Source organism: Hetaerina americana, unplaced genomic scaffold, assembly GCF_022747635.1.
Source record: "Hetaerina americana unplaced genomic scaffold, ioHetAmer1.1.p SCAF_10, whole genome shotgun sequence".
Classification (NCBI taxonomy): Eukaryota; Metazoa; Arthropoda; class Insecta; order Odonata; family Calopterygidae; genus Hetaerina; species Hetaerina americana.
Genome location: NW_027286070.1, coordinates 75,345,718 through 75,369,429, shown reverse-complemented (window position 1 = coordinate 75,369,429; position 23,712 = coordinate 75,345,718). Strand labels below are relative to the sequence as shown.

General features: G+C 37.6%; 1 protein-coding gene across 1 annotated transcript in view; it reads right to left on the bottom strand.

Moving 5' to 3' along the window:
• Positions 1-314: 314 nt before the first annotated feature.
• Mtr4 (exosome RNA helicase Mtr4) overlaps positions 315-23,712 on the bottom strand; it is a 37,367-nt gene continuing 13,969 nt past the window's right edge. Inside the window, exons 10-17 of the mRNA XM_071598905.1 lie at positions 22,069-22,241; positions 14,145-14,305; positions 11,941-12,109; positions 11,184-11,372; positions 10,555-10,718; positions 6,267-6,429; positions 3,599-3,761; positions 315-1,960 (exon numbers count right to left, since the gene is read on the bottom strand). Of these exons, the coding sequence (XP_071455006.1) occupies positions 1,803-1,960; positions 3,599-3,761; positions 6,267-6,429; positions 10,555-10,718; positions 11,184-11,372; positions 11,941-12,109; positions 14,145-14,305; positions 22,069-22,241 (1,340 nt within the window). The 3' untranslated portion in view covers positions 315-1,802. The remainder of the gene's footprint in view (positions 1,961-3,598; positions 3,762-6,266; positions 6,430-10,554; positions 10,719-11,183; positions 11,373-11,940; positions 12,110-14,144; positions 14,306-22,068; positions 22,242-23,712) is intronic.

Below are 23,712 nucleotides of genomic sequence, written 5' to 3'. Positions count from 1 at the left end.
CGAGTTGAACTCAATTTGGATTCAGCTGGTTTGAGTTTTTTTACTGTAGCAGATGCTTCAGCAAAAACAATTTTTCTTGATTTGTCTGATTTCCAAGATTTGTTTTTCCATTCCATTGCAAGGACTATTTTTGCGACATCAGGTGGATACGTCCCACGCCTCTTGCTCCTGAAATGTCAAATGCAATGCTTATGGTAGCTTGTTAGAGTAAAACCACTTCATCTTAGTGCTCTCTTAAAGCTACCCTCTCAAATATTGAGTGAATTCCTGCTCCAAGGGATATATCTCCACAAATATAATTATGTTTTGAAGCAATTTTATCCATTTCACAGAAATATACTAAATATATTATCAAGCTACACAGGACCAGAACAACTTTGGAGTTTTGACATTTTGGGTGCAATACATTGACTCACATATTCGTATGACAGTAATAACAGGTGATGATATTAGTAAGTCAAATATTCAATTCATATAAATTTATGAGCCATTCTTACCTTTTAACATTGAATTTGTCTGCTTGGGAAATGTAAGGAAAAACTCTGACAGCAACTATAAACATGAAATATGCTAACTGATTTATGAATCAAATAATTAAATGTGTAATTTTTAAGGTAAGAATGTTTAATGGAATACCTATTGTTATTTTTCTTAACCAACAAATCCAATATCTGAAATATTTTTAAAAGAGCATTTCACAATATGCGCGGGGTACCTGTTTGACTCCATTCTATGTGGTTGGTGTCACTAGCTGATAAATTAAAAACGAGAAAGTATAACACCACAATTTAAGAAAAATACTTTAAAATTGATAAAAAATATTTACCTTGTATTTTTCTGTCACATTTTGTCTTGGCCCCATTAGCCCTTGAAGGTCTTGTCGATAAAATATCCTCTTATTAATGGTAGTTGACAATTTGGTTTGACTTTTATAACAATTTCAAGACAAAATACAATATAAAAGCTGACAATAAAACAAAATACCTATGAAATAACATGTTCCATGCTAGTTTCTGGACAGTGTGAAAACAAATTTTAACCAAAAAGGTATTTGAATTGAGAATCACGATTTGGCAATTGAAATGTTTTGAATGGAAAAAATATTTGACATGCTTTGAAAATCTTAATCTATTCACAATGCCATCACAGCTATTGTATTAACTTTCATTTTGATATATGCCCATTTTGGACTGCATATATTCCTCCTCTTTAGCCAAATTCACGACTTAAAACTACCCAGCTCTTTTTAATTAATAATGCCTTACATTCATGACCAGATACAGAAAAATATAGGGGGGTTCAACATTCACTAAATTTGCAGTTGGTATCCTTAATTGCATAGTAAACATCCAAAGCTCCATTTTAGAATCAAGCAACAGCATCAATATAGATCATGCAACATTTTTACATAATAATGATTTTGCATGGCATAATTGTCTTCAGTAGAAACAACAATATGCATTGGTAATAAAATTGAATCTCTCTGACACATCATCAGAGGGCAAGGACTTTGAATTGCCTAGGTAGCTTTGTAGAAATTGAAGGAAATAAAAAAAACAAGAGACTGATGTCATGATTGGTTTCCCAAAAGAATAAAATTGTACGTTTTAATGTACCCATCAGCTAATGCTTTCTGAGAAGCACGTTTTCCCATAATGGCCAATGGCTCCAGTATAGGACTATTCACATGATGTGTGAGCACAAGTAATCCACACTACACAAGTCGATTCCTTCTTTGTACGTGAGTGGGTGCTCTGGTTGTCACAACACTTTAATTTCACACAGCTTCCATGAATATGCACTTATAAGTAAAGACTGGCTGCAAATACAATGTCTCTCTTCATGAGCTTAATCCCTTCACTGAATTTGTTCTCCAATTCGGTGTTGCCAATGTTCTTTGCAGCCTGGCAAAGTTGCCGTAGTACTTCTTCTAACCTTCTCATACACCTGATTATGTTACCTGCAACAGGAAACCAACAATATTTTGAAATAAAAAAATTAATGCCCCACAAAGAATACTGCATGTAAGACTCATCTTGTACTTTTATGCACAGCTAAAATGTTTATTGGGCTCATTTGCCTTCTGGGCTAAAAGCTGCCTGAAAATTTCTACAAGAAAAATCATGATTCCACCGTGGAATTAATGAACTTACAGAGAGTTAGCAATTCAGGGCCTTATTTCAAATTAAAATAACTGCGTAACTTAAGTTATTAGTTTCTAGTAAAGCAATAAAAATATCCTTTGAGCCAACTAATAAACTCGAATTCATACTCCACAACAATCAAAGCACAACAATAAAATGTGTTTAATATGAGTATATTTTTTCCTGTGACCAAACAGCCCTTACTTCATGAGCATGCCTTGTAACAGCAAAATAAACGCAAGGAATTTCATGGGAAAAGGAACTGAATGATAAAATCTAATTATGGTGATAACAGCAAGAACTCAAAACTAATTGGAACTGTCTTCCCATTGCAAAAGATTCCCTTCCCAGAAATGACCTTGCGAGGCTGAAAGAGGACATATCATGGAGGACATGAATTGATTCTGCGTGATTACTGAATAGTGAGTGATTACTTTGTGCCCTTTTCTTAATCAAATGAAAATAAATGTTTTAGCTGCTATATTATTTGAACTTCGCATAAAAATCAATTAAAAATTTTTGAGATAAAATTTTGAATGTCAAATACTGATTTAAATGTGATACATGGGATTTCTTAATTCTTTCTGACTAAGGCGGAACACCTGAATGTTCCATTTTATTGAATTGCAATTTAATGCTCAGGGTGTCACTCGGAAAACCTACGTGGCCTGCCCTGAACTATATGGTCTGGCATTAATTTGGGTCTAATAAATAACAATGGGTGAGACTAACAATGATGAATGACGAACTAGGGTCATGTACCGACCAAAATAAACTCCATTTGAAGAAGGGGTTCACACTTGGGCGCCACGAGACTTTTTAAATAAAATTAATGAAAGCAAATTGGGGAGGCCGGTCAGTGATGGTCACTTGATAGCAGGAGAGTAAACAAATATAAAAGCACAAGCACAGTAATCAACTCAAAGGTCGGTTCGGCAGGTGATGGTAGAGTTCAACCACACCAAGCTCAATGGCATGTGACATTCATACATAAACAGGATGATGAGGGGACCAGTTCCTTTCCCTGTGCCGGTTATGGTTTCCCAGGAAGATCTGGCACCCAAAAAATCACATAGCTTGGGTGGAGCTGCATGTGCCCAGAGACTTGCCCAGGAATCGAACTTCGGACCTTCCGGTTAGCAGCTCAACGTTCTACCCCTGGACTACCGCGACTCATTTAAACAAATATACGGTGTACACATTTCATATCAGTCAAACACTACTTACCACGTCTAGTGTCTTTATACATTTTGTGAATTTTTTACCTTAATGAACTAATTTCCCTAGAAGATTAAATGTGCGTTAAGTGCAGTAAACTTTCTCATCATTGAGCTGTAGATTAGACCCATAACTAAGCTATGGTAAACTTTTCTATTGAAATTGTGAGAAATAACACTAAGTTTAGCAAGTATGTGAAGGAATTTACAATGAAATAAACACCAAAAATTGCTTGCCTTCAAAAACTTCAGTCATTTTACAGAGCTGGGCAAAAGAGGCACCTTGACACCATGCAAAGACTATATCCATGAGAAAAGGTCTAAATTTATCAACATAGTTGTCTTCATTTATTTCCAGCTTTGCTTCTTTGCTGATCTGTGCTATCTTTCGTGCTAAATCCTGTAAATAGAAAAGAATTACTTCAACAAAATTCATAAGGTTTAATACATTCCAAGGGTAATTTAACGTCACGGTCATTTTGAACATCACACGAAACAGAATTAAACCAAGCTCAAAATTTGTCTATTTTGTCGGGGGTCATCACCGAGAATAGCTCCAAGGTGACCTCTGAGAGAGTTTTTACACCAGATATATGCATAGCGCACATATTTGATCAGGAGGCATTTGATTGTGAGGCAGCAGTCAGTAAGGCTAACCTTTCTCTCAGGTGAAGAGATCTGAGTGCGATTAATTGCCAAGGAATAATCATCACTTCCTCCCACCAGGTATTCCACAGAGATTTAACAAGCTTTATCCCACAGAGTTTATTGCATTGTATGGTCACCCAACAACAGTGCATGTTACACAGACATGGGTAAAAAAGGACACAGAGAAATATTTCAAATTTTGGTGGTCAGGTAGCCATCGTTAGATGTAGGCGAATAAGTTTTTGGGGCAAATGTGGGACAAAGTCAGTTTTGATTGGAAAGGGTAACAAGGAGGGAGAGGTGCATCTTGATGTCTTTAGGCAGGATCCACTTTGAAATTTTGTCAGTTTTAATTTAGCTAAGTTTAGTAGACTGATGGAATGGAATGGCCAGTAATTGTTGATGAAATGTTGGAAATAGTAATCATAGTTTGCAATTAGATTGGTTTGGAAGGGTGCATGATGGCCCACACTCACCCTCCAAATCACTCCCCAATTTACGAGAACTGTTCAAAAAGTATCTTGACTTTTGTGTTTTTTCAAAAATTATTCATCCATTCATGAATATCTATTTTATCCCCTTCAGAGTTATCCCCATTAGATATATCATACAGTCAAATTCAGAATATATCCGCGCACTTAATTTTGTTTTTCACACAAAATTTGATACAGATCCATTTTTTGGAACAGGCAAAAATTGGAGACAAGCCCAAACACGTCCAAGCAAAACAGATGTCAACAATTGACTGAACATTCAAAATGACCAAACTTTTCGGCATAAGTGAGAGACATAAGTACCAACATAATGCCACAAAAAAATCAAAAATCAAATACACATACCTGCAAAAATTCAAAATTTGCAATACTTCTTGAACAGACCAATACCACTATATACCAATATCCACCAATCCCAATAATTGGCCACTCACTGTGCAAAAGGACACAGAATCGAGTTGGATTATCCAAAGAACCTGTCCCCAACCACTACCAGTGCTGCCCTCTGTCCTCAATTTGAATACTTGGGCCTATTCCATAGCCCCAATATTAATCCACACCCACTTTTTGGGCAAGAAGCAGTTGCTCTGGAGCATACACAGTCCCTTCTACCTCCATTTACCTTTATGGGGCAAAAGGGAACTTTACTTTCCAGTAAAGAGGGGGTCCCGCTGGCCAAATGGGAACTTTAGTTCAAACATCACTTGAGTTATCTCACGCTCCTCTGATAATGGCTGGAGTGCATTAAGAGGTCAGGACTATTTTTCTCCCAACAAATGTCCCTTTTGACGTGCTGGACCGAAGCTTCCTCAACTAGGGAGTATCGGACAACAAACTTTGACCTTGGATTCCCCTTGCTCTGAACACCATCACCCCTGAGTTACGATTTTCTCAGTTTCCCTCCTACCTCGGTGGTGAGCTGTTCTCTCACTGGGCTGTTCCGAGGGTTATAAGCATTTCCTTGGCCTTCCTGATTCTTTGGCTGATTCATTATTCACTGTTTCATTCATTTCGGTATATTTCTCACGCTTTGTAGTTTGAAATCCTTCGAATGCCAATCTTCACCTGGATAAAATTTCCTTGAGCATATATTTTGGTATTGATTTGATGCTTTTTATTTAGCGGAAAATCACTTGAGGCAAAGAAAGCCACATGGTCTCCCGATGCCAGAAGTGCAACATGGGCCTCTGCGCAGACGAATATTTCCAGGTACATCACACTAAACCTAATTTGGAATAAAATGGTCTGAGACCATTTTGAAGAGTCTAAAGTGTAAGAAAATGTAATACATGTATTGAAAAAATGAAGTTTATATTTTGTCACTTAGCATAATTTTCATGTTTTATACCATCAGTAAAAATTTTAAAAGAGAACTGTACTAAAAAACAATGCATTTTCTTTTGGACTGCTTATACTTTTCATTGCTAACTCAAATAAGAGATGAGAATTAGGTAAAAGCGTAAATGACTGCAGAGTGAAAGTGAAATGCTCAAAAAAGATCCAGCCAGGAGATCCCAACAAGGGAGTTTAAATGCTGACTTTTAAAGGCTACATGTCCGCTCCAATCAACTTGAAAGCTCGCCCCCAAGTGCTTGGCTCACTTCCCTCAAGGTTGACACCTAGAAATGCCCTCTTCAAATTAATCCCTAAGATATGGGACGCTTGGGTCTACTGTTTGATGTAGAGGTTGATGGAGGTAACATCAGTTCTTATGTACACTCCTAACATACAATCCACTTGTACTTAAATAGAGAAATATTCACCTGCATTTGACGCAAAGCACCGGAAAGTTCATTGGATATTTTGGGAGCGTCGTTGCTTTTTTCTTCACAAACAAAACAGCTTAATAATGCCACACTTTGTGCAGCTGTTAAATCTGTAAATATCCCCTTGAACATCATCTCTGTCATCAACAGTTCATCGGCACTGAAAAACAAAAATTTACCCATGAATTATTTCATATAAAATGGATGCAGCTTACACATTTTATTACTAATATAAAAATAACAGCTGTGAAACCTTGCCTTTATGAACCCCACATTACACAATTCTTAAATTCGTGCAATATTTTAATGGCCTGGACATCCATCAATAACTTAGTGTTACTATCTATAACAACAGCTTTTTCTCCCTTAAAAGATACTTCTTTTGGCCTAGGTTTTGAAATCTTTACATCTCCTGAAAGTGGATCCACAACTTCAAAACCTATATTCATTTATTTATTTATTTGCCTTAGTCCAAAAAACAGCACTCTGGCCTTTATATCGGACTATTAACAAAGATAACAATGGGGACGATTACAAACACCCAAGCCCTAGGTGGAGGAAACCCACCCAGGCGGGAATCGAACCCGCGACCCATGGATTGGCAGACGAGGACGTTACCCCGCCGCCACCGAGGCCGGAGGCTATATCAAAATTAGTACTTTGTTAAGTTATTATTTTAGACAATTTTTGACCAATTTCCACAATGTCACGCCTAATCCTTTGTAATGTATATAGTAATTATTATTATTAGTTAATCTACCAGTTAAGTTAGGTTTTGGATGGACATGACTACTAAATAAATATTTTGTTTCTCCAAACAAAACAAAACCCAGCTTTCTATTTCAAAACAAGCTCCTCTTTGACTCCGTACACTTCCCTCCTCCCTTTATCCTGCCCAACACCCTTATACCATTCCTGTTCTTTCCTCATTTCCTTAACATTCTCCCCTCCATCAAAGTCTTCAACATCCCACTGCCAATCAATATGCTTTTCATTTTTCCTGCCTCCTTAAGATTTCTCCTAAAAATACCCTCTCCTTCTCCACCATGCCCAACACCTCCTCATTTGTTTTCCTTTCTGCCCACTTCACCTTCTCCATTCTTCTTCAAACCCACATTTCAAAAGCCTCCAGTCACGTCTATCCTCCTGCTTCTGTGACTACGTTTCCATGCTGTATACGCTCCATATCAAAGTTTTTACCAGTCTTTTCTTAACATCCTTACTCAACGTCCCCGTCATCAACTCCCTCCTCCTTGTGAAAGCCTCTTTGCCTAGCGCAATTCTTCTCCTTACGTCCCTACTACTTTGACCGTGTTGGTCCAAAACACTTCAGAGAAACCAAAACTGTTCTACCTGTTCTAGTTTTTGCCCTCCTATTTTAATTTTTAGCTAAGCCTTTTTCTTTCTGGGAAATCACTTAACCTTGGTTTTATTAATATTGATTCTCATCCCATATCTGTCGCACTGAATTTCCAATTCACTCAGCAATGCTTGCAACCCCTTGGCTGACTGACAAACTAAAACTTGGTCATCAGCAAACCTAACTGATTTTACGAATTCCCCGCCCACTTTCATTTCTACCTCCAGTTCTTCCCATGCCTCTTTGATCATTTCCTCTGCATACAGGTTGAACAGCAACGATGATAATGGGCAACCCTGCCTTACACCTCTTCCTAACACTGCCCATCCGGACTCCCCATTCACCACTCGAACCTGAGCAGTCTGAGACATGTACAGGTTGCGGATTAGCCTCCTTTCCCTCCAATCTATTCCTATTTTCAGCAATATAGTCATTAGTTTTCCCCAATTTACTCTAACAAATGCTTTTTTGAAATCTACGAAACAAATCACGCGTACCTCTCCCCTTCCTAAACCCAAACTGGTCATCCCCTAAGTATCATTTGCCCTACTCGATCCTTTTGTTAATGAACCTTAGAACAACTTTAGCTGCGTGGGATATCAAACTTAACATCCTACAGTCTTCACATGATGTAGCCTTTACCTTTTTTGGAATAGGAACTAACACTGATTTCACAAAGTCTTCTGGCCAGATTCCTTCTTCATCGATACTACAGATCAGACCATATAGCCTATTCCTCCCACATTTGCCTAAACATTTGAGTAGTTGAGTAGCAGCAATGTTATCCACCCCCACGGCCTTATTTAGTTTCATCCCCCTTAATGCCCTTTCTATCTCATTGTCAAGTATGCCCGGACCTAAGCTATCTTCCTCTAGGTCATGTTCTTTTTCAATGTCTAACTTTGTTGGTCAAAGGTCTTTACTATACAGTTCTATATATTCCTTCCATCTCTCTTGGATCTTTCCTGTGTCAACTATTATCTTACCCGCCTTTTCTCTAACTGTTAGCATAGATCTTTCTTTCTTACTTTCCCATAAAGATTTAACTTTCCTGTATAGCATACCGATTTCACCCTTCCTCTGCAAACTTTCCATATCCTTGCACTGTGTCTTCCACCATTCTTCTTTTGTTTTATTTGTTGTCAGCCTCAATTTATTGTTTAACTCTTTGTACTTCATTTTGCCTAACTCTTTTTTTACATTCTTCCATTTTCTCCTCTCATCCATCTTTGTTATCATCTCATCCGTGATCCATGGTTTCCTAGTCCTTTTCTCGTTAACGGTTCCAAAAGTGTCTTTTGCGGCTTTAGACAACCCTTCCTTGATACTTTCCCATTTTTCTTCGATAGTAATTAGCTCTTTACCATCCTCCATGATTTCCTCTACCGCCTGTTGGTATTCCTTCCTTTTCAAACCATTTAATGCTTCCACATTCCATTTTCTAACCCGCCACCCCTGCCTTATCTTTTTGAAACGGACACTGCATTTCATAAAAACTAAATTGTGGTCAGAGTCCGCATCCGCTCCTGGGAAGCTGTGCGAATTTATCACCCTGTTCCTAAACCTGTGTCTAACCAGGATATAATCTAGCTGATACCTTTCTGAGTCACCTGGCATTTTCCATGTATACCTACGTCTTTTGTGGTGTCTAAACCAACTGTTGGTGATGACTAGCCCCTGTCTCCTGCAGAACTTAACTGCTATCTCCCCATGGTCATTCCTCGTGCCTAAACCGTAGTACCCCACCTCATCACCATCTCTTCCTTCGCCTACCGTCGTATTCCAATCCCCCATCACTATCAAATGTTTCCCTGCAGGAACACACGTGATTATGTCCTCTAATTGATTGTATATACTATCCACCTCTTCCTCCGTATGGTTGCTCGGTGGCATGTATACCTGAATAATAACTAAGTTCGTCGGTTCTGCTTTTATCTCCACTAGTAGTATTCTATCCGTTACCTGCTCTATGTTGACTACGCTTCTTCCTACCTCTTCATTTAATAGTATGGCAACCCCTCGTTGGCTCTCGTCCCTGCTGCTGTATATTATTCTATAATTATCTCTCCAGTAGTCCCCGCTATCCTTCCATCTCACCTCGCATAGACCTAAAATATTTATTTTTCTCATTTCCATCTCTCGCTTAATATTCTACCATTTCCCTGTCCTCCTCATTGTCCTAACATTCCACGTTCCTATTCTAACTAATTTGGTCTTCTTCTCCAGCGTCTTCTGTCCGGCTGCTGCCGGTTTTCCCATGCGAGGGTTTCGTGGGATGACGACCGGGCCGGGCACGACACATGGCCGATTAGGCCGAGCCCCATAGTTGCCAGGACTCAAAATCTCTGTGTTGTCCATCATGTTAATCTTGGGAATGATAATTGAGGTGGTTTCCTGTTCCCTTCCTCAATAGTGTTTTTAACGTGACACCATCACTTACTGGCCGCCCCACTGGGGTCAGACGCCATTGCAGCTGCCTCACTGAGGAACAGATGCTGCATGGACTACCTTTTGTCTGGCTCCTAACCTTCGACCTATCTGGCATGGGTGACCCTACCAGGAGCAATTCTTATTACTCCTGCCAGCACAGCTATAGTGGTCATCGGAACGTGCAAGCCCTTCCACCACATCAAGGTAGTAGTCCGGGGAGGGACAAATGGTAACATAAGGTATAAAATCAATTGGTAGAAAATGAAACAATTTCAACCCTTAAAAGTCATTTCCCTTTACCAGAATTCAGGTCAAATATTCTTACAATTGGGCATTGTTGCTTTGTGATGCACCAAAGTGGATGACTTCACTACAATTACAACCACAGACAGTACTGTCCCCTGCAGTTTCTTTGAATTTATTACTATTTACATTAAAGTACACTAAAATAAATATCAGAGCATATTTCAATTATCTATGAACCAATGACTTTACCTGCTAAGCTCACAAGCCACCCTTCCTTTCATTTCTATAACATCTGAAGCAGTGCAATAGCCAAGACGCCTCAGCACACGCTTCCTGTGCTTGAGCTCATCCATTTGAAGGAGGGATTTTGCTTTTTTTAATTCCATTTTTGTTCCTTTCAGTTCATTCCCAACCTGAAAAAATAGAACAATCCCGATATTATTACATGATTTAACTGCAATTTGATGATGCTGCAGTGACTTTTTCATTTGACTGCGTAAGAAGCATCTCTCATGTCATAGGGCACGAAAAACTAATGACCGTCTTAGCTTGGAGAACATTTCATTAGTCTGTGTTTATTCACCAACAAGAAATCTTTTAGCAGCAAACAAACTTGTACGGGTATTGAGAATCAATTAATGCTTAAGTAGTGCGCAATGCGACCTTTGGTGCAATTATGCCACAGATGATCCACCTCTGGTAAACACACCTTCGCTGCAATTCGCAACTGCCAGCGTGACCCTCTTCTGCATATACTTTAAACCACAGCTTATGCATATTACAAGTGTAAATTGGCTTCTACTCGAGGCCAAAGACCAACTCTACAAATCTAGGTTCTACGAGCTACCTGGGATCAGAGTGAAATTCATAATTCATACCTTCATCTTTCTGGAGTAGAGGTCATACAGAACACCCAGCTTGGGGTCACCATGCAAAGGATGAGAATACAGCCTCTCCTCAAAAGCACGAATCCTTTTGACGATGGACAAGAAGTCATCATTAGTTATCCTCATGTCCTTCTCTGGATCAAGCAGCGGGACCCCTTTAGGAAATCGCTTACGCACTTGCTACAAAAAATACACAAATATGTTTCTATTATTAGAATTAGCCAAAAAAAATTCTAGAATTCAGACACTGTATAACAAGAAAACTAAGTACCTCAATTGTTTTTCTAAATTTAAATATGTATTTATAAGGAAATTAATCATTGGCATACTGAGCACAGAAGATAGATAATATGCCCAAATATTAGGGAAAGATGTAATAACAATGTAATGCTAGCATTAAAGATGCAGAATATGCGAACACTAAAGGAAATACAGTATGACAACAGAGGGAAAGATTTTAATTTTACAGGCACTGACGTAGGCATGCCAGTAGAAAAAGCTACTAAAGAAAACTATCTAATAAGAACACATTATTACTGATTCAACTACGTAGTCAGTGGTATCTCGATAGTCATGTTAAACAAATGAAGGTAATAGATAGTACCCCATGTCCTTAAAAAGAAACTATTGAACAAGAAGGATTGACAGAATATTTGTGGCCTCCAAGTTAAAGGTGTAATAAGTGAAATAATGTGCAATAAGTGAATGTGAAAATATTATTCATTGAGCATAAAATTGAAATTTTTACCTTAATGGTTTTGAGAACAGACATTCGATTGTCAGCAGGTCGAAGGTCATTGGGAAAATAAAGCCGAACAGAGCTTATTTGGCTGACCAGCTCGAGTAACACAGGCACCACTTCCATCTCCCCAGTTTCATCTTTCGGAGCAGGTTTAGGTTGTAAACTTACTCCGCCACTATGAAAGAATACAAAAAGAAAAACAAAATTAACCCTCAAACACTTTACAGTAGCTGTAAAATTGTTGTTTATTAATGATAGTAATGGTTAGAATATCCAAAGCCCTAGATGTATTTTAAAATTAAAACAATGTAGTAAATTTGGAAAAAACATTTAGTGCATGTTAAAACATAAGTTTTAGCTTTTTTCTTGCATTGTTTACTCTCAAAACAAAACCTTTCCCATTTAGAAATTAGCACTGGGGTTTAGCTTAAATGCATTTGAAATCAGGTACCAGCATGATCAGCTAATACTAGACTTTTGGAGGGGTGAACTTCACTGCAGTAAAGAGAGCCAAAACTTTCTATTTTGAAATTCAAGGGTTCAAAATAAAGAAATGGAGAAAAAATACTTAGGACTCCTCATTTGGCCAGCAAATTCATGATGATGTTTTTCAGCCAATATTTGCCATTAAAATGCCGGTCAAATTGGCATGGCAAATTTTTAATGTATTTTATTTCATTATGCTCTGGAATGAAGCACTCGTTGCTGCAAGATTTAGAATAGAATAGAAAAATGAAGGCATGTTCACGAATCGGTGAACTCCGACTTCTATGCACTGTCCTAAGCCCACAAAGCCAGTGCAACTAATGTTTTCAGAGTAATTAAAGTGATAACAGATCAGGCAGGTGCAGGGTCTTGCGCACTGGTTCCCCACCCTGAGGGCCTAGGTTTGAATCCTGATGGTTTGCAGATGTTTTAGAGGTATTCTGATCCCCACTTTGAGTGCTATGAGGAGTATGCTCTATGCATGGGGACATTAAATAACATGACTCCTAGGTGGATTTTGCTAAGAGGAAGCCAATGCAAAGGATCATTGGGACAGATTCACATTTCTTTCATGATACTGATTAAAATAATGCCGTGTGCTTAATTTGTTGCATAGTAAAACTATAAACCATAAACGCAGTAATCAACCCGAAGGTCGGTTTGGTAGGTGATGGTAGAGATCACCCAGTACTAAGCCCTATACGGCGTGTGAAAATTCACACATCAGGGTAGGGGGGCCAGTTCCTTTCCCTGTGCCGGTTATGGTTTCCCAGGAAGATCTGGTACCCGCCAAATCACTTTAGCTTGGGTGGAGCTGCAGGTGCCCAGAGTGCCTCACACAGGAATCGAACCCGGGCCCCTCTGGTCAGCAGTCCAACGCTCTACCCCCTGGACTACCGCCACCCACAGTAAAACTATATATTTATGTATTCTTTGCCTAAAAGGAGAAGATGGAATTCTCAGGGCTAATGAATCCGAGAGAAACAATAATGGGAAAGTAAGGATTATACAAAAATGTTTAAATGAAATCATTAAATACTACAGAAAACTTTTGATTTCAAGAAATTAAAATTTTTTAAGAAAGCCAAGGCGTTCTATTCCTGAAAGTTTTTAAAAAAGTTAAAAGAAATTTCAAAGCATTTGATCCAATATCTTCACAACTGTGATTTTATTGAAATTTTGACCTGCTGGAAAGAGAATAGCATGGTTAATCTGAAAAATGGATAATCTGAGCATGGATAATCGAGATTTTACTGCAATTACATTATCACTCAACAAAACATGTCAATTACATAGTAATGTCTTATAGTATACAGTCTCCGTTTGGCCCGTTTTCCCTTATTGGACAATTACACGGCACATGTATTACTTAAATCTCAGAGTCTTAAAATGAAAAGGAGCCTTAAAAGGTATTTACACTTAAAAGGTATTGTTTCAGCATTGGCACTCAAAATCAAATCTTTTTTTTATATTCCTGCCCATGAATCATCACGCTCAACAATGCATTATCAACCAATATTAATTACACAATGCCCCTTTCAAAGAGCTGCTTTCAAAACAAAATTTCAAATTAATCTGACAATTGTTTGAATAAACAAGGAAAAAGGAACAGTTAAAATTTGACAGCTTATACGAATGTTGATGCTGGGAATAAAATTTTGGAATATTTCGCAAGCACAATCTCTCTGATGAGTTTTATTACATTTATTAGCATAGAATTGTACCTCGCAGATGCCGTCGGTCCAGTTCCTTTGGCAACATGAAGCAGCACATCCACCACGTAAGTACAAGTTGAGCTCCCAGGCCCTCTGCCTTTCCCTTTCTCAACTTTCTTCTTGAAGTTTATCACAATACCCCAATCAAAGTCATCATTTTCATTTTTTATCTAGAACCAAAATATAATAAAATACATCAAATTTAATGATTCATATTAAATGACGTCGCTTGATCATTCCTGAAATTACAGTATTTGTATTCATTCCTGAATTCAATGCAAAATATTTCATAAGCATAAAACTGTCACCATCAAGGAATTAATGGGGCTTGTGGATAGTAAATAGAGAGCTGTGCACAATCTCTACCAGCTTGAAACCCTTTTAAGGGGTCTCATGCAGAGGCAGCCCTCATTAGGGTTGACCCTTGCTCAGAGCTGGGGCTCTCCACTCGTCAATACATCCCTGCACAGCGGAAGGGGTTAGTATTAGCATAGGCTATAAATTTTTAACATAGTTTGGAAAAAGGCAAATTATGGCAATGGCGTTACTCATAGTATGCTCATGAAAACTCTTTTAAATGGAGCTGTGTGATGGTGATACCACATATTTGGTATAGGATCTTCATGTGAACATAAACTTATCTGTTGCCAGGTATGGTTTAATATGAACTTTGAAACTGACATTGACGTAAAAAACAAAAATTACAGGTTGTTATAGTTCTTCGAGAAAACCCACATATGTAGCATGTTTTACAACATAGCTTTACATGGTGCACCTTATGGTTTGTAGTTTTGCATTTAATGGTCTAAGCGATGTAGTCTAACATGTGTTTCATGATTTTGACCTCACATCACGAAATGCCCATAAAACTACATTTAACATCACTCATTCAGAGTGCATTTTCATAAAACAATGAATATTTGCAGACAAGCAATAACTACACAGCCAAATGTAATAATTTATGTTTCATAGGGTTGGTATGAGAAGTACATATAGGATGAAGATTAATTATAAAAAAATTAATGTATCCTCAAGAAGCTGGATGGCCATTTTTTATATTCAGGTGACACCAGGAATGAATATAATATATAACTGATTCCTGTCAAGGAGACTTATGAACAGACTGGTAATGACATTAGTGGAGAATAGCTGCGCTCTGTTTATAATTGTTTTTTTTAGGCAAGAGGATGATTGCAGATGGTCTTTGTGATGCAGGAGAAAATGATAAAAGGGGAAGATTAATGAGAGAAGATAATGAGTGAAGAGGGGTATTAGCGGTGAAATTTGTAATAGGCAGAGAGGATAAATGAAGAAGATGTTGACAGGTTGCCGGTTACCAAAGATGCAGGGAGATGTTGATGGAGAGAGAGAATAAGTTTTCAACAGTATGAGAGCCAACATATGGAGAACTGAAAAAGAAATTGACAGCAAGCAAACCTTTACAATTCATGACAAAATACACCAATATACTGTATAGTATCCGCCGTCACTTTGTGGAAACGATTCATAATGAATAAGAAATACTTAGTTTTTCCACACAAACTTTATTTTTACGACCGGGTTTCGACGAGGATCGTCATCATCAGGTAATTATTTCAGAAATATACACACATATATATACCCTTGCAATGCTGAACATATGTGGTGAAGGAGTAAGGGACAGAGTTATTGGTCAGTATGGCTAGGGGGGGGAGGGATTACGGGGTGTAATTTGGTCGGAGAGTGGGTGGGGACGGTTAGTCCTTTGGGCAGGCAGGTAGAAAGAGGAAGGAGAACGGGGGGGGGGGGCCCCCTTGTTCTCGGGGCTGTTGGAGGGAAATGGTTGATGTGGGAGTGAAAGGTCGAGGAGAGGAGATCTGAAGGTGTATAATACGTCGTTAACTATTTTGCACTTGGTCCTTTCACTCTTGATGATTTCCATCTGTTCGAGCGCGTCCATCCGGGGTCCTTTTCTTTCCACATGCATAATTTCCAGCTTAAAATCACTGGAATGTCCGTTATCCAAAAGATGTTTTGAAAATTGGGACGCACCATTCTTGTTTCTGAAGGAAGCTTGGTGTTCCTTGAGCCTTTCCTTGAATTTCCTTCCCGTTTGCCCCACGTAAACGGCTGAGCACTCACAGGAGAGTTTGTATACTCCACTCTTCTCTAGATCTGGGATTTTTTCCTTCCCGTTGGTTATTAAGTTTTTTAAATTTGTTTTATTGTAAAAAGCGGGTATGAATCTATCCCTTGGTATCCTACTGGTGACTTTCAGGGACAGCTTTCCTAAAAAAAGGAATCTTTGCCATTTGGCCGTGTTGTCTCTTTCGGGGGCGGTGCTATAGATTAATTTTACAGCCCTTTTCTCCATTTTCTTTTTGTACAATTTATCTACTAACTGAGTTCGGTAACCGTTATTGTGGGCAATGCATTTAATTATTTGGAGTTCTTTGTTTACATTTTCCTGGGTCATGGGGATGTTTAGCAACCGATGTAGCATCGAATGGAAGGCCGCCAATTTCTGAGGGAAATGATGTCTGGACTTTGCGTGTATGATTTGATCGGTTTGGGTGTCCTTCCTGAAAATGGAGAAATCTAATTTTCGGTTCCTGCTAGAAATTGTTATATCAAGGAAGTTAAGGACTCCGTGGGTTTCCTTCTCCATGGTGAATTTGATTGATTTATTTCGGGAGTTTAGAAATTGTAGGAAGCTGTCTAGTTGTCTATGCGAGCCTGTCCACACACACAAAATGTCATCCACATAGCGATACCAACATAACACATTTTTCAGCAGGGAATTCCCTGACGAGAACAGTTCACTTTCAATATAGTCCATGTAAATGTCTGCTAGTAATGGTGAAAGAGGTGATCCCATGGCTAAACCGTCGGGCTGCTCGAAATATTTACCATTGAACTTAAAGTAATTTTGTGAGACACAAGTATTTATCATTGCACATACTTCACTGACTATCGGGAAGGGGACAGTCTTTCTCAAAAGCAGTTCTTCTGCCAGAGTCATGGCTTGCTTGGTGGGAACACTAGGGAACAAGTTGCTGACGTCGAAGGAGACTAGAATGCATTTTGGGGGGATGGTCACCTTGGATAATTGCTTAGTCAGGTCATGCCCACAGTCATGAATGCCCACCCGGATTTTCTTAAAACATTTTCTTTCTTTCCAAAGTTAAAATCTACCTTGAAAGGGCGCCGATTCAACTCTATGATGGACATTTAAACTAATTGTACGGCGGATCTGAAGAGGATCCTTATGGTGGCTTACCAGGCGGACTTCGAGAGCTGAAAGAAACTCTGGCAAAAGTGTGTCGTCAAGCAAGGCATGTACTTTGAGGGCGACGAGTTCGATTAAGCTGTATCCGTCGAAATAAACAAGTTATAAAATCAGTCCAGTCTTTTTTTGATCAACCCGTGCATGATACCAGACATTTCATTAGCTATCTTACACCACTGAAATTATATATTGGTACTTACAAAATTGGATAAGCATTATGATGTATTTCAAAATTTTTTAACATAAGAAAGAGTTACAGGTACTGTTTAATAATGGATTTATTAAACATACAAATTCCAAGAAACTGCGGGAGATGTCACAACAGTAACTTTTAACGGAGAGTCATCCGGTAAGTGTGCATTACAATGCTACAATTTGAGAGTGTAAAAATCATCCAGCTTGACTGGGATTCGAACCCAGATTCCTTCCTCCATGTCTGGCCGAGCGCTTTAGCCAGCTAAGCTACCGAGGCATCCTCTTGCACTCGGAAGTTTTGGGGGCTTTAAGGGAACAAGATGTTGCAAGAAGCAAACGGCCATGGCGAATGATTTATAATTCTGAAATTGTTTCATTGAACTATAATTACACCTTCCTATTTGGTTCAAAGCTAGAAAGATAGAAATTACATTGAAATAAATGTAAAAAAAACTAGCATAGGTCTCCCTCGCATTATTGACAACACACAATTTAGGGGCATTATCAGAGAGTGAAGGAGAAACCCACACGAGATCTTCAATCTGCCCAGAATATCAGAAAAATATCATTTTTAAATAATAATAAACAAAAGTAATATGAATTATATATTGCAAGAATCAGAATTCATAATGTAAGGCATACATTTACATACCATAAATAGCGTACATGACAATATAAAACAATGAATAGCAATCCTAAATTATATCACTAGTAGAACAAAACATTATTGATGAAACAGTTTACATTACCAATAGTCAACCTTTTGTATTCAGAATATTATCATTTAAAAAGTCATATAAAATAAGGGATGACTTACCAAACTGACAATCAAATCAAATCAAAACCTATCAAATCACATAAAATTGAAGAGAGAATAATTCAAACATATATGCAAACGAATTCACTAGGAAAAATTATTACTATTAAGCATCTTTCCTGCATCAGGCAAAAACAATGCTTGCCTTTATCACAAATTTTGATAAAATCACTGTTTTGGGATGGAAGTGAGGAAAGGGGTCGTGCCTCACGAATACCAAAGGCCAGACAGTCAACATGGAGTACTACCAGGGGGTTATGAAACACTTAAGAGAGAGAGAATTAGAAGAAGAAGTGTTACAGGACTGCTTCAACAAGTAGAAATACCGTTGAGAGAAGTGCACAATCCGTTGGGAAGGAGATGACTTTGAAGAGGACATTGACCAATAATTTGTTAAAGAAGTATTTTTTTTGTAATATAGAAGTTCCTTTTTGAACAGCCCTTAATTAAATCCCCATAGATGTCACTCCTCAGCTAATTAAATATGCTTCTGCCAATAAACGTGGTATAAACCACTTTACATCCATGAGCTACTAATTGTCCAAAGCTCAAGGAACATGTTTAAGAATTGGATAATAAATCACAAGAAGAACAGGATTACTGTTTCAACAAAAATGATTTTAATTGAAGAGAAAAAATTAACTGAAGTATTTCTATTGCTGAGTTTTCTGGGAAAATGTCAAGGTGTATGAATTTAATTCACAAAAATTGTCTGTGCATACATATCAGACTACAATATAACAAAAACTGCCACAAGAATAAGAAATATAGGGCACCAACTCGAGATGTAACACCGATGTGAAGAATGAAATGACCGTCAACTTCTAGTGTCTGTGATTATTCGAAAAAGATCTGGCAGAAAGTTAAAAGTAAGACTATTATTACACCTTTTTAAAACTGTGGCATTAGTAATGTGCTAGATGGAAGTGTGGATGGCATTGCGTAAGAGGAAAAAAAGGATTTTTTTGGCAATGATTTAGCAGCAGTGATGATGCATTTCTGGGATTCTACAATGAATAAGCATTGAGGCAGCTGCTAATTCTTAATTCAACAGTTCCATTTTCTTCATATTAAATGCTTACATTAAAATATTTTGATTTATTTCTGTCTGATTCAAATATTTTTTGCAAATTCTCACCAGAAAAATCACAGGTGCATCCTAAACAATGTGAAACAATAATTACAGCATTGACAACGGCCCGTGGTGCTATAGGAATGACCTTATTCTCAATGAAACTCCGGCCATTACACTCTCTGCAAAAACCTGCCATTCTAATTAAAGTACTTCTCAGCCTGACGAGTAACGGTGAAGTTATTAATGACTCTTGTATCATATGGTTTCATAATCTGGGGAAGTAGGTCATCAACTAAGTTAAGTGAAATATTTATTATTCAAAAGGAATTTCTTAGGCCCATGTGCAATGAACCCTATAGAGCCCATGGTAGACCACTCTTCCAAAGCCTTGCTATGTTAATACTCCCCTCTGTATTCATTTATAATTCAGTAATTTGTATAAAAAAGAACATGGCTCTATTCCTATCCAATAGTAATGGCACATAAACCTATGAGTCTAGGACAACACCTGGGTGTAGTATCTGGTAGCATGACAATAATGACCAAGGGACCTCGTTCTCTGAGCATCAAAATGTTCAACAAGCTTCCCGTTAGTTTAAAGAATGAGAAGTCACTTCCTATTTTTAAAAAGAAATTGTTTATGTACTTAAATGAAAAATGTTTTGACAGTGTGAATCACTACATCAATCCTGGGTAATACTGAATTTTATATTGTGCACATAATTATGCATGTGGGCATTCTTTTATTTTTCTGGCAAGTAATTATTTCGCTACTGTAGTTCCTGACATAGCCTATACCATAGGAGCACCTTTTGGGTGCAATCCTGTATGAATGTAACTATAAGTTTAATGCCTAATATAATATGTAAACGACGATGGGTTAAATGGAAGAAGGGACCATTTGGTCTCAATTTCGCCCAAATAAAGAGCTCTATCTATCTACCATACTATGTATTTATCGATTGGGGAAATAAATTATTATTATTGTTTTTCATTTATCCACTAGTAAATATGTAATCAATATTCTCAATGCTATCAAAAGATAGAGGTAAGTCTTATGCATCGCAAAAAAATTGTTTTGGTTACAATTTTATGCAACCGTGATCAAATTTACCGGGAGATTACAAAAATACTAGTCTTCCTACATAACTGCATATTTATTCATAGAATACTACTTCCACATAGGTAGGATATCAGCCAAAGAAGCGTGAAGAGTGAAAAATAATGAATAATAATTTTATAATGGAGGATAATACCACCATTTGGAGATAAGAGGCCTGCTTCATCACAAGCTTCAAGCCACTTTATATTTCTCTGTAAACTAACAATGCACAACTTTCCATTACAATAAATATATTACAAAATTTATCACTATTCCACAGTTCATAGCATGTGGTTTAGAACATTGAATAATAAATTTATGACTGTTTGTCAAGGATTTGAGGTAAGACTGGTGCCCTTGAGAGGCAGTCCCAGATGCTATGAATTTGGAAGGAAAGTAAATTTTCAATGTTAGCTCACTAAGCCTTTATAAATAAGTTATACAAATACTACAGTAAGACATTAATTTTCCTCAAACAATCAAAATTTAGAGAACACAAAAAGACATCATTTAGTTTAATTATGTTACTTAGGTTTAAAATATGGAAAATGTCCCCGTTAATGGGAATTCAGATCCCCACAATGTAAGAATTTAAAGAAGCACTGGCTTATGAAAGTGATGAGGAACAATAAGTGTACTGAATTACCAAAAGAACAGAAATCCTTCAACTGGGTGGAAAACAAGGGAAATATGATTTCCTACAGTTTCAGATTGGACCAGTCCTGTAGTAAAAGCAATAAACTAGTGCAGAAACTGAGCTCATCAAATATGGGGCTTGGTAATTCATTTTGAAATGCAATGGTAAAAGTAAACAGGGATTGGTTTAAAAAAGAAGATTAAGAAGTGTAATTCCAACTTCATATGTGACTTTTCTCACATGCAAAAAGGCTTGCATAACAAAATTTTCCAACGTCACTGCAATTTTGATCTTGGGCAGACTCTTTTAGAATTTTTACATTAGGACTGTGTTATCCACTAATGAGATTACACCAGTGTTACTTACTTACAGTGTTAGTTTACAAAAAAGTTATTTAATAACCTAAGCGTTTTAATGCTAACGACCTCAATTGTCAAGGCACCAAAACAAATTACTAAGGTTCATAAAAATCCATATTAAAATCACATTGTATTTGGGCCATAATTGTATTTCCAAGGATTTATTTTCACCATCATTTGATATTTTAACCCACTGGTAGCCATCAGATGGAATAAAAAATTATAATGACTTTTAAGAAAACTGATGAACCAATTTTGAATAAGAGAAGGGAAATGCCACCATTCGCATGCGCCATGCACGAATTTAGTATGAAAGGAGAGAGGGAATTGAATTTCCTTGACTGGGGAATTCTAGATGGGCTTTCTAGCTAAGTTAAATGGGAGAGAGCTAATCTCATAATTAGCATAAATGGAAAATTGTTAATTGTTATAGTCACACCAAATATTATTTCGAGAGGAAAAAATCTATTGTTTCATTACCTTTACCATCCTGCCAGGTTGTAAGAATGGAACTATATGCTGAGGCTGAGTGATGTATTTTTGAAACTGAGAACTCAAATTGTCCAGCTGAGTACGAATTCTGTAATATGAGGCCACTTCGTCTTCTCTTGGTATTTCAATCGAATCATGATCATTTTGTATGGATTTGACTTCTACAAAAAAATTGAAAAATACAATACATTCTAAAAGTGCAAAAACAAGCATATGCAAAAACACTAAAAACATCAACAACTTACACATTGATTTAATCTCAGTTTGAATATTTCAGCCAAAATCAAAGAGAGAAAAACTGTTTGAAAAAATTCCCAAGAATTTGCTCGGGTGCAACACTGTCAATGCCACCACAGTGGATCTGAAGAGGCATTGACTCGCCTGATGAGGAAGTCCATTGAATCAAAGGGAGACAGCTTAAATTTTGCATTATTTATGCTAGACTTTGAATGGCTGGGAACATTTTTCAGATTCAACCCGAGAGAGAGGTCATGGCTGACTTTCTTGAGAAAAATTTGAATTGATTTGACATGCTGAAGAGAAACTTGGGAAGCCTTTGCAGAATTTTATCAATGTCATCCATGCTTATACGAATGATATGATACATCATTTACACATTAAAAAGGAGTTTGAGGCATATAATTCGAAGGCAAGAACACAATGAAATTTATCTTCATTTTTAATGAAGACAAAATCATTAATACACAATAGCATGGAGAAGTTCATACTACCAGGCAAAATGATTGCAATTTAACTACAGCTGAGACAACCAAGAACTGCAACATTTTCAATGGGCCATGTAAACTGATTCTGACAAAAGGTTTCAAAGTGCACAGTGCCACAGGCAAAGTTTTAAGGAGCTCACTGGCAAAGGAACAGAGGAAGCCACGTGCCTGCACTAACACTCAAAAACTTGAAACTCACAAACACCAATAAAAGATTCACTAAAAGCATTACTACAAACAAGGGGACATGGGTTAATAGATATGGTGTGGACTCTAACCAATAAACCCGTCATCCTCTCAGGGGCCCTTTAAAACATTTGCATAAAAAAGCTATTCCAGTGAAGCTGACTGTCAAAATGATGCTTAATTTTTAATAACTGGTGTATTAATCAGAAGTTCATTTGTAGGCACCCAAATAAATGGCAGGTTTCATAGGAATATGACGCTAAAAGTAAAATAAGATTCTGATGCCCCAAAGTTTAGGAAATCAGCTCAATGGATGACACCTAATGACAATGGAACCACCCATCCCTGATTCATGCCATTCTGGTTCAGCTCAACATCATGGCCATCTCTAAAAACCTACGCCCTTTCTGCATCACTCATTCTAACATCGCTACATTTCCTAACATGAAAGTTACACACAACAGATGAGAAATAATGAACAAACCTATAGGCACTGCACTGAGGAGATAGAGCTTTTGAAGTCACCTAAACAAAACCTCCAAGTACTCCCACAAAATTAAAAAAAATATTGACAGCTCTATAATAACTTTAGCCGGCCCCAGTGGCGGTGAGATAACGTCCTCGCCTGCCAAACCAGAGGTCGTGGGTTTGATTCCCGCCTAGGTGGTTTTCCCTCATACATTTAATTGTCAAATTGTTATATCAATGTTCGATGTAAAGG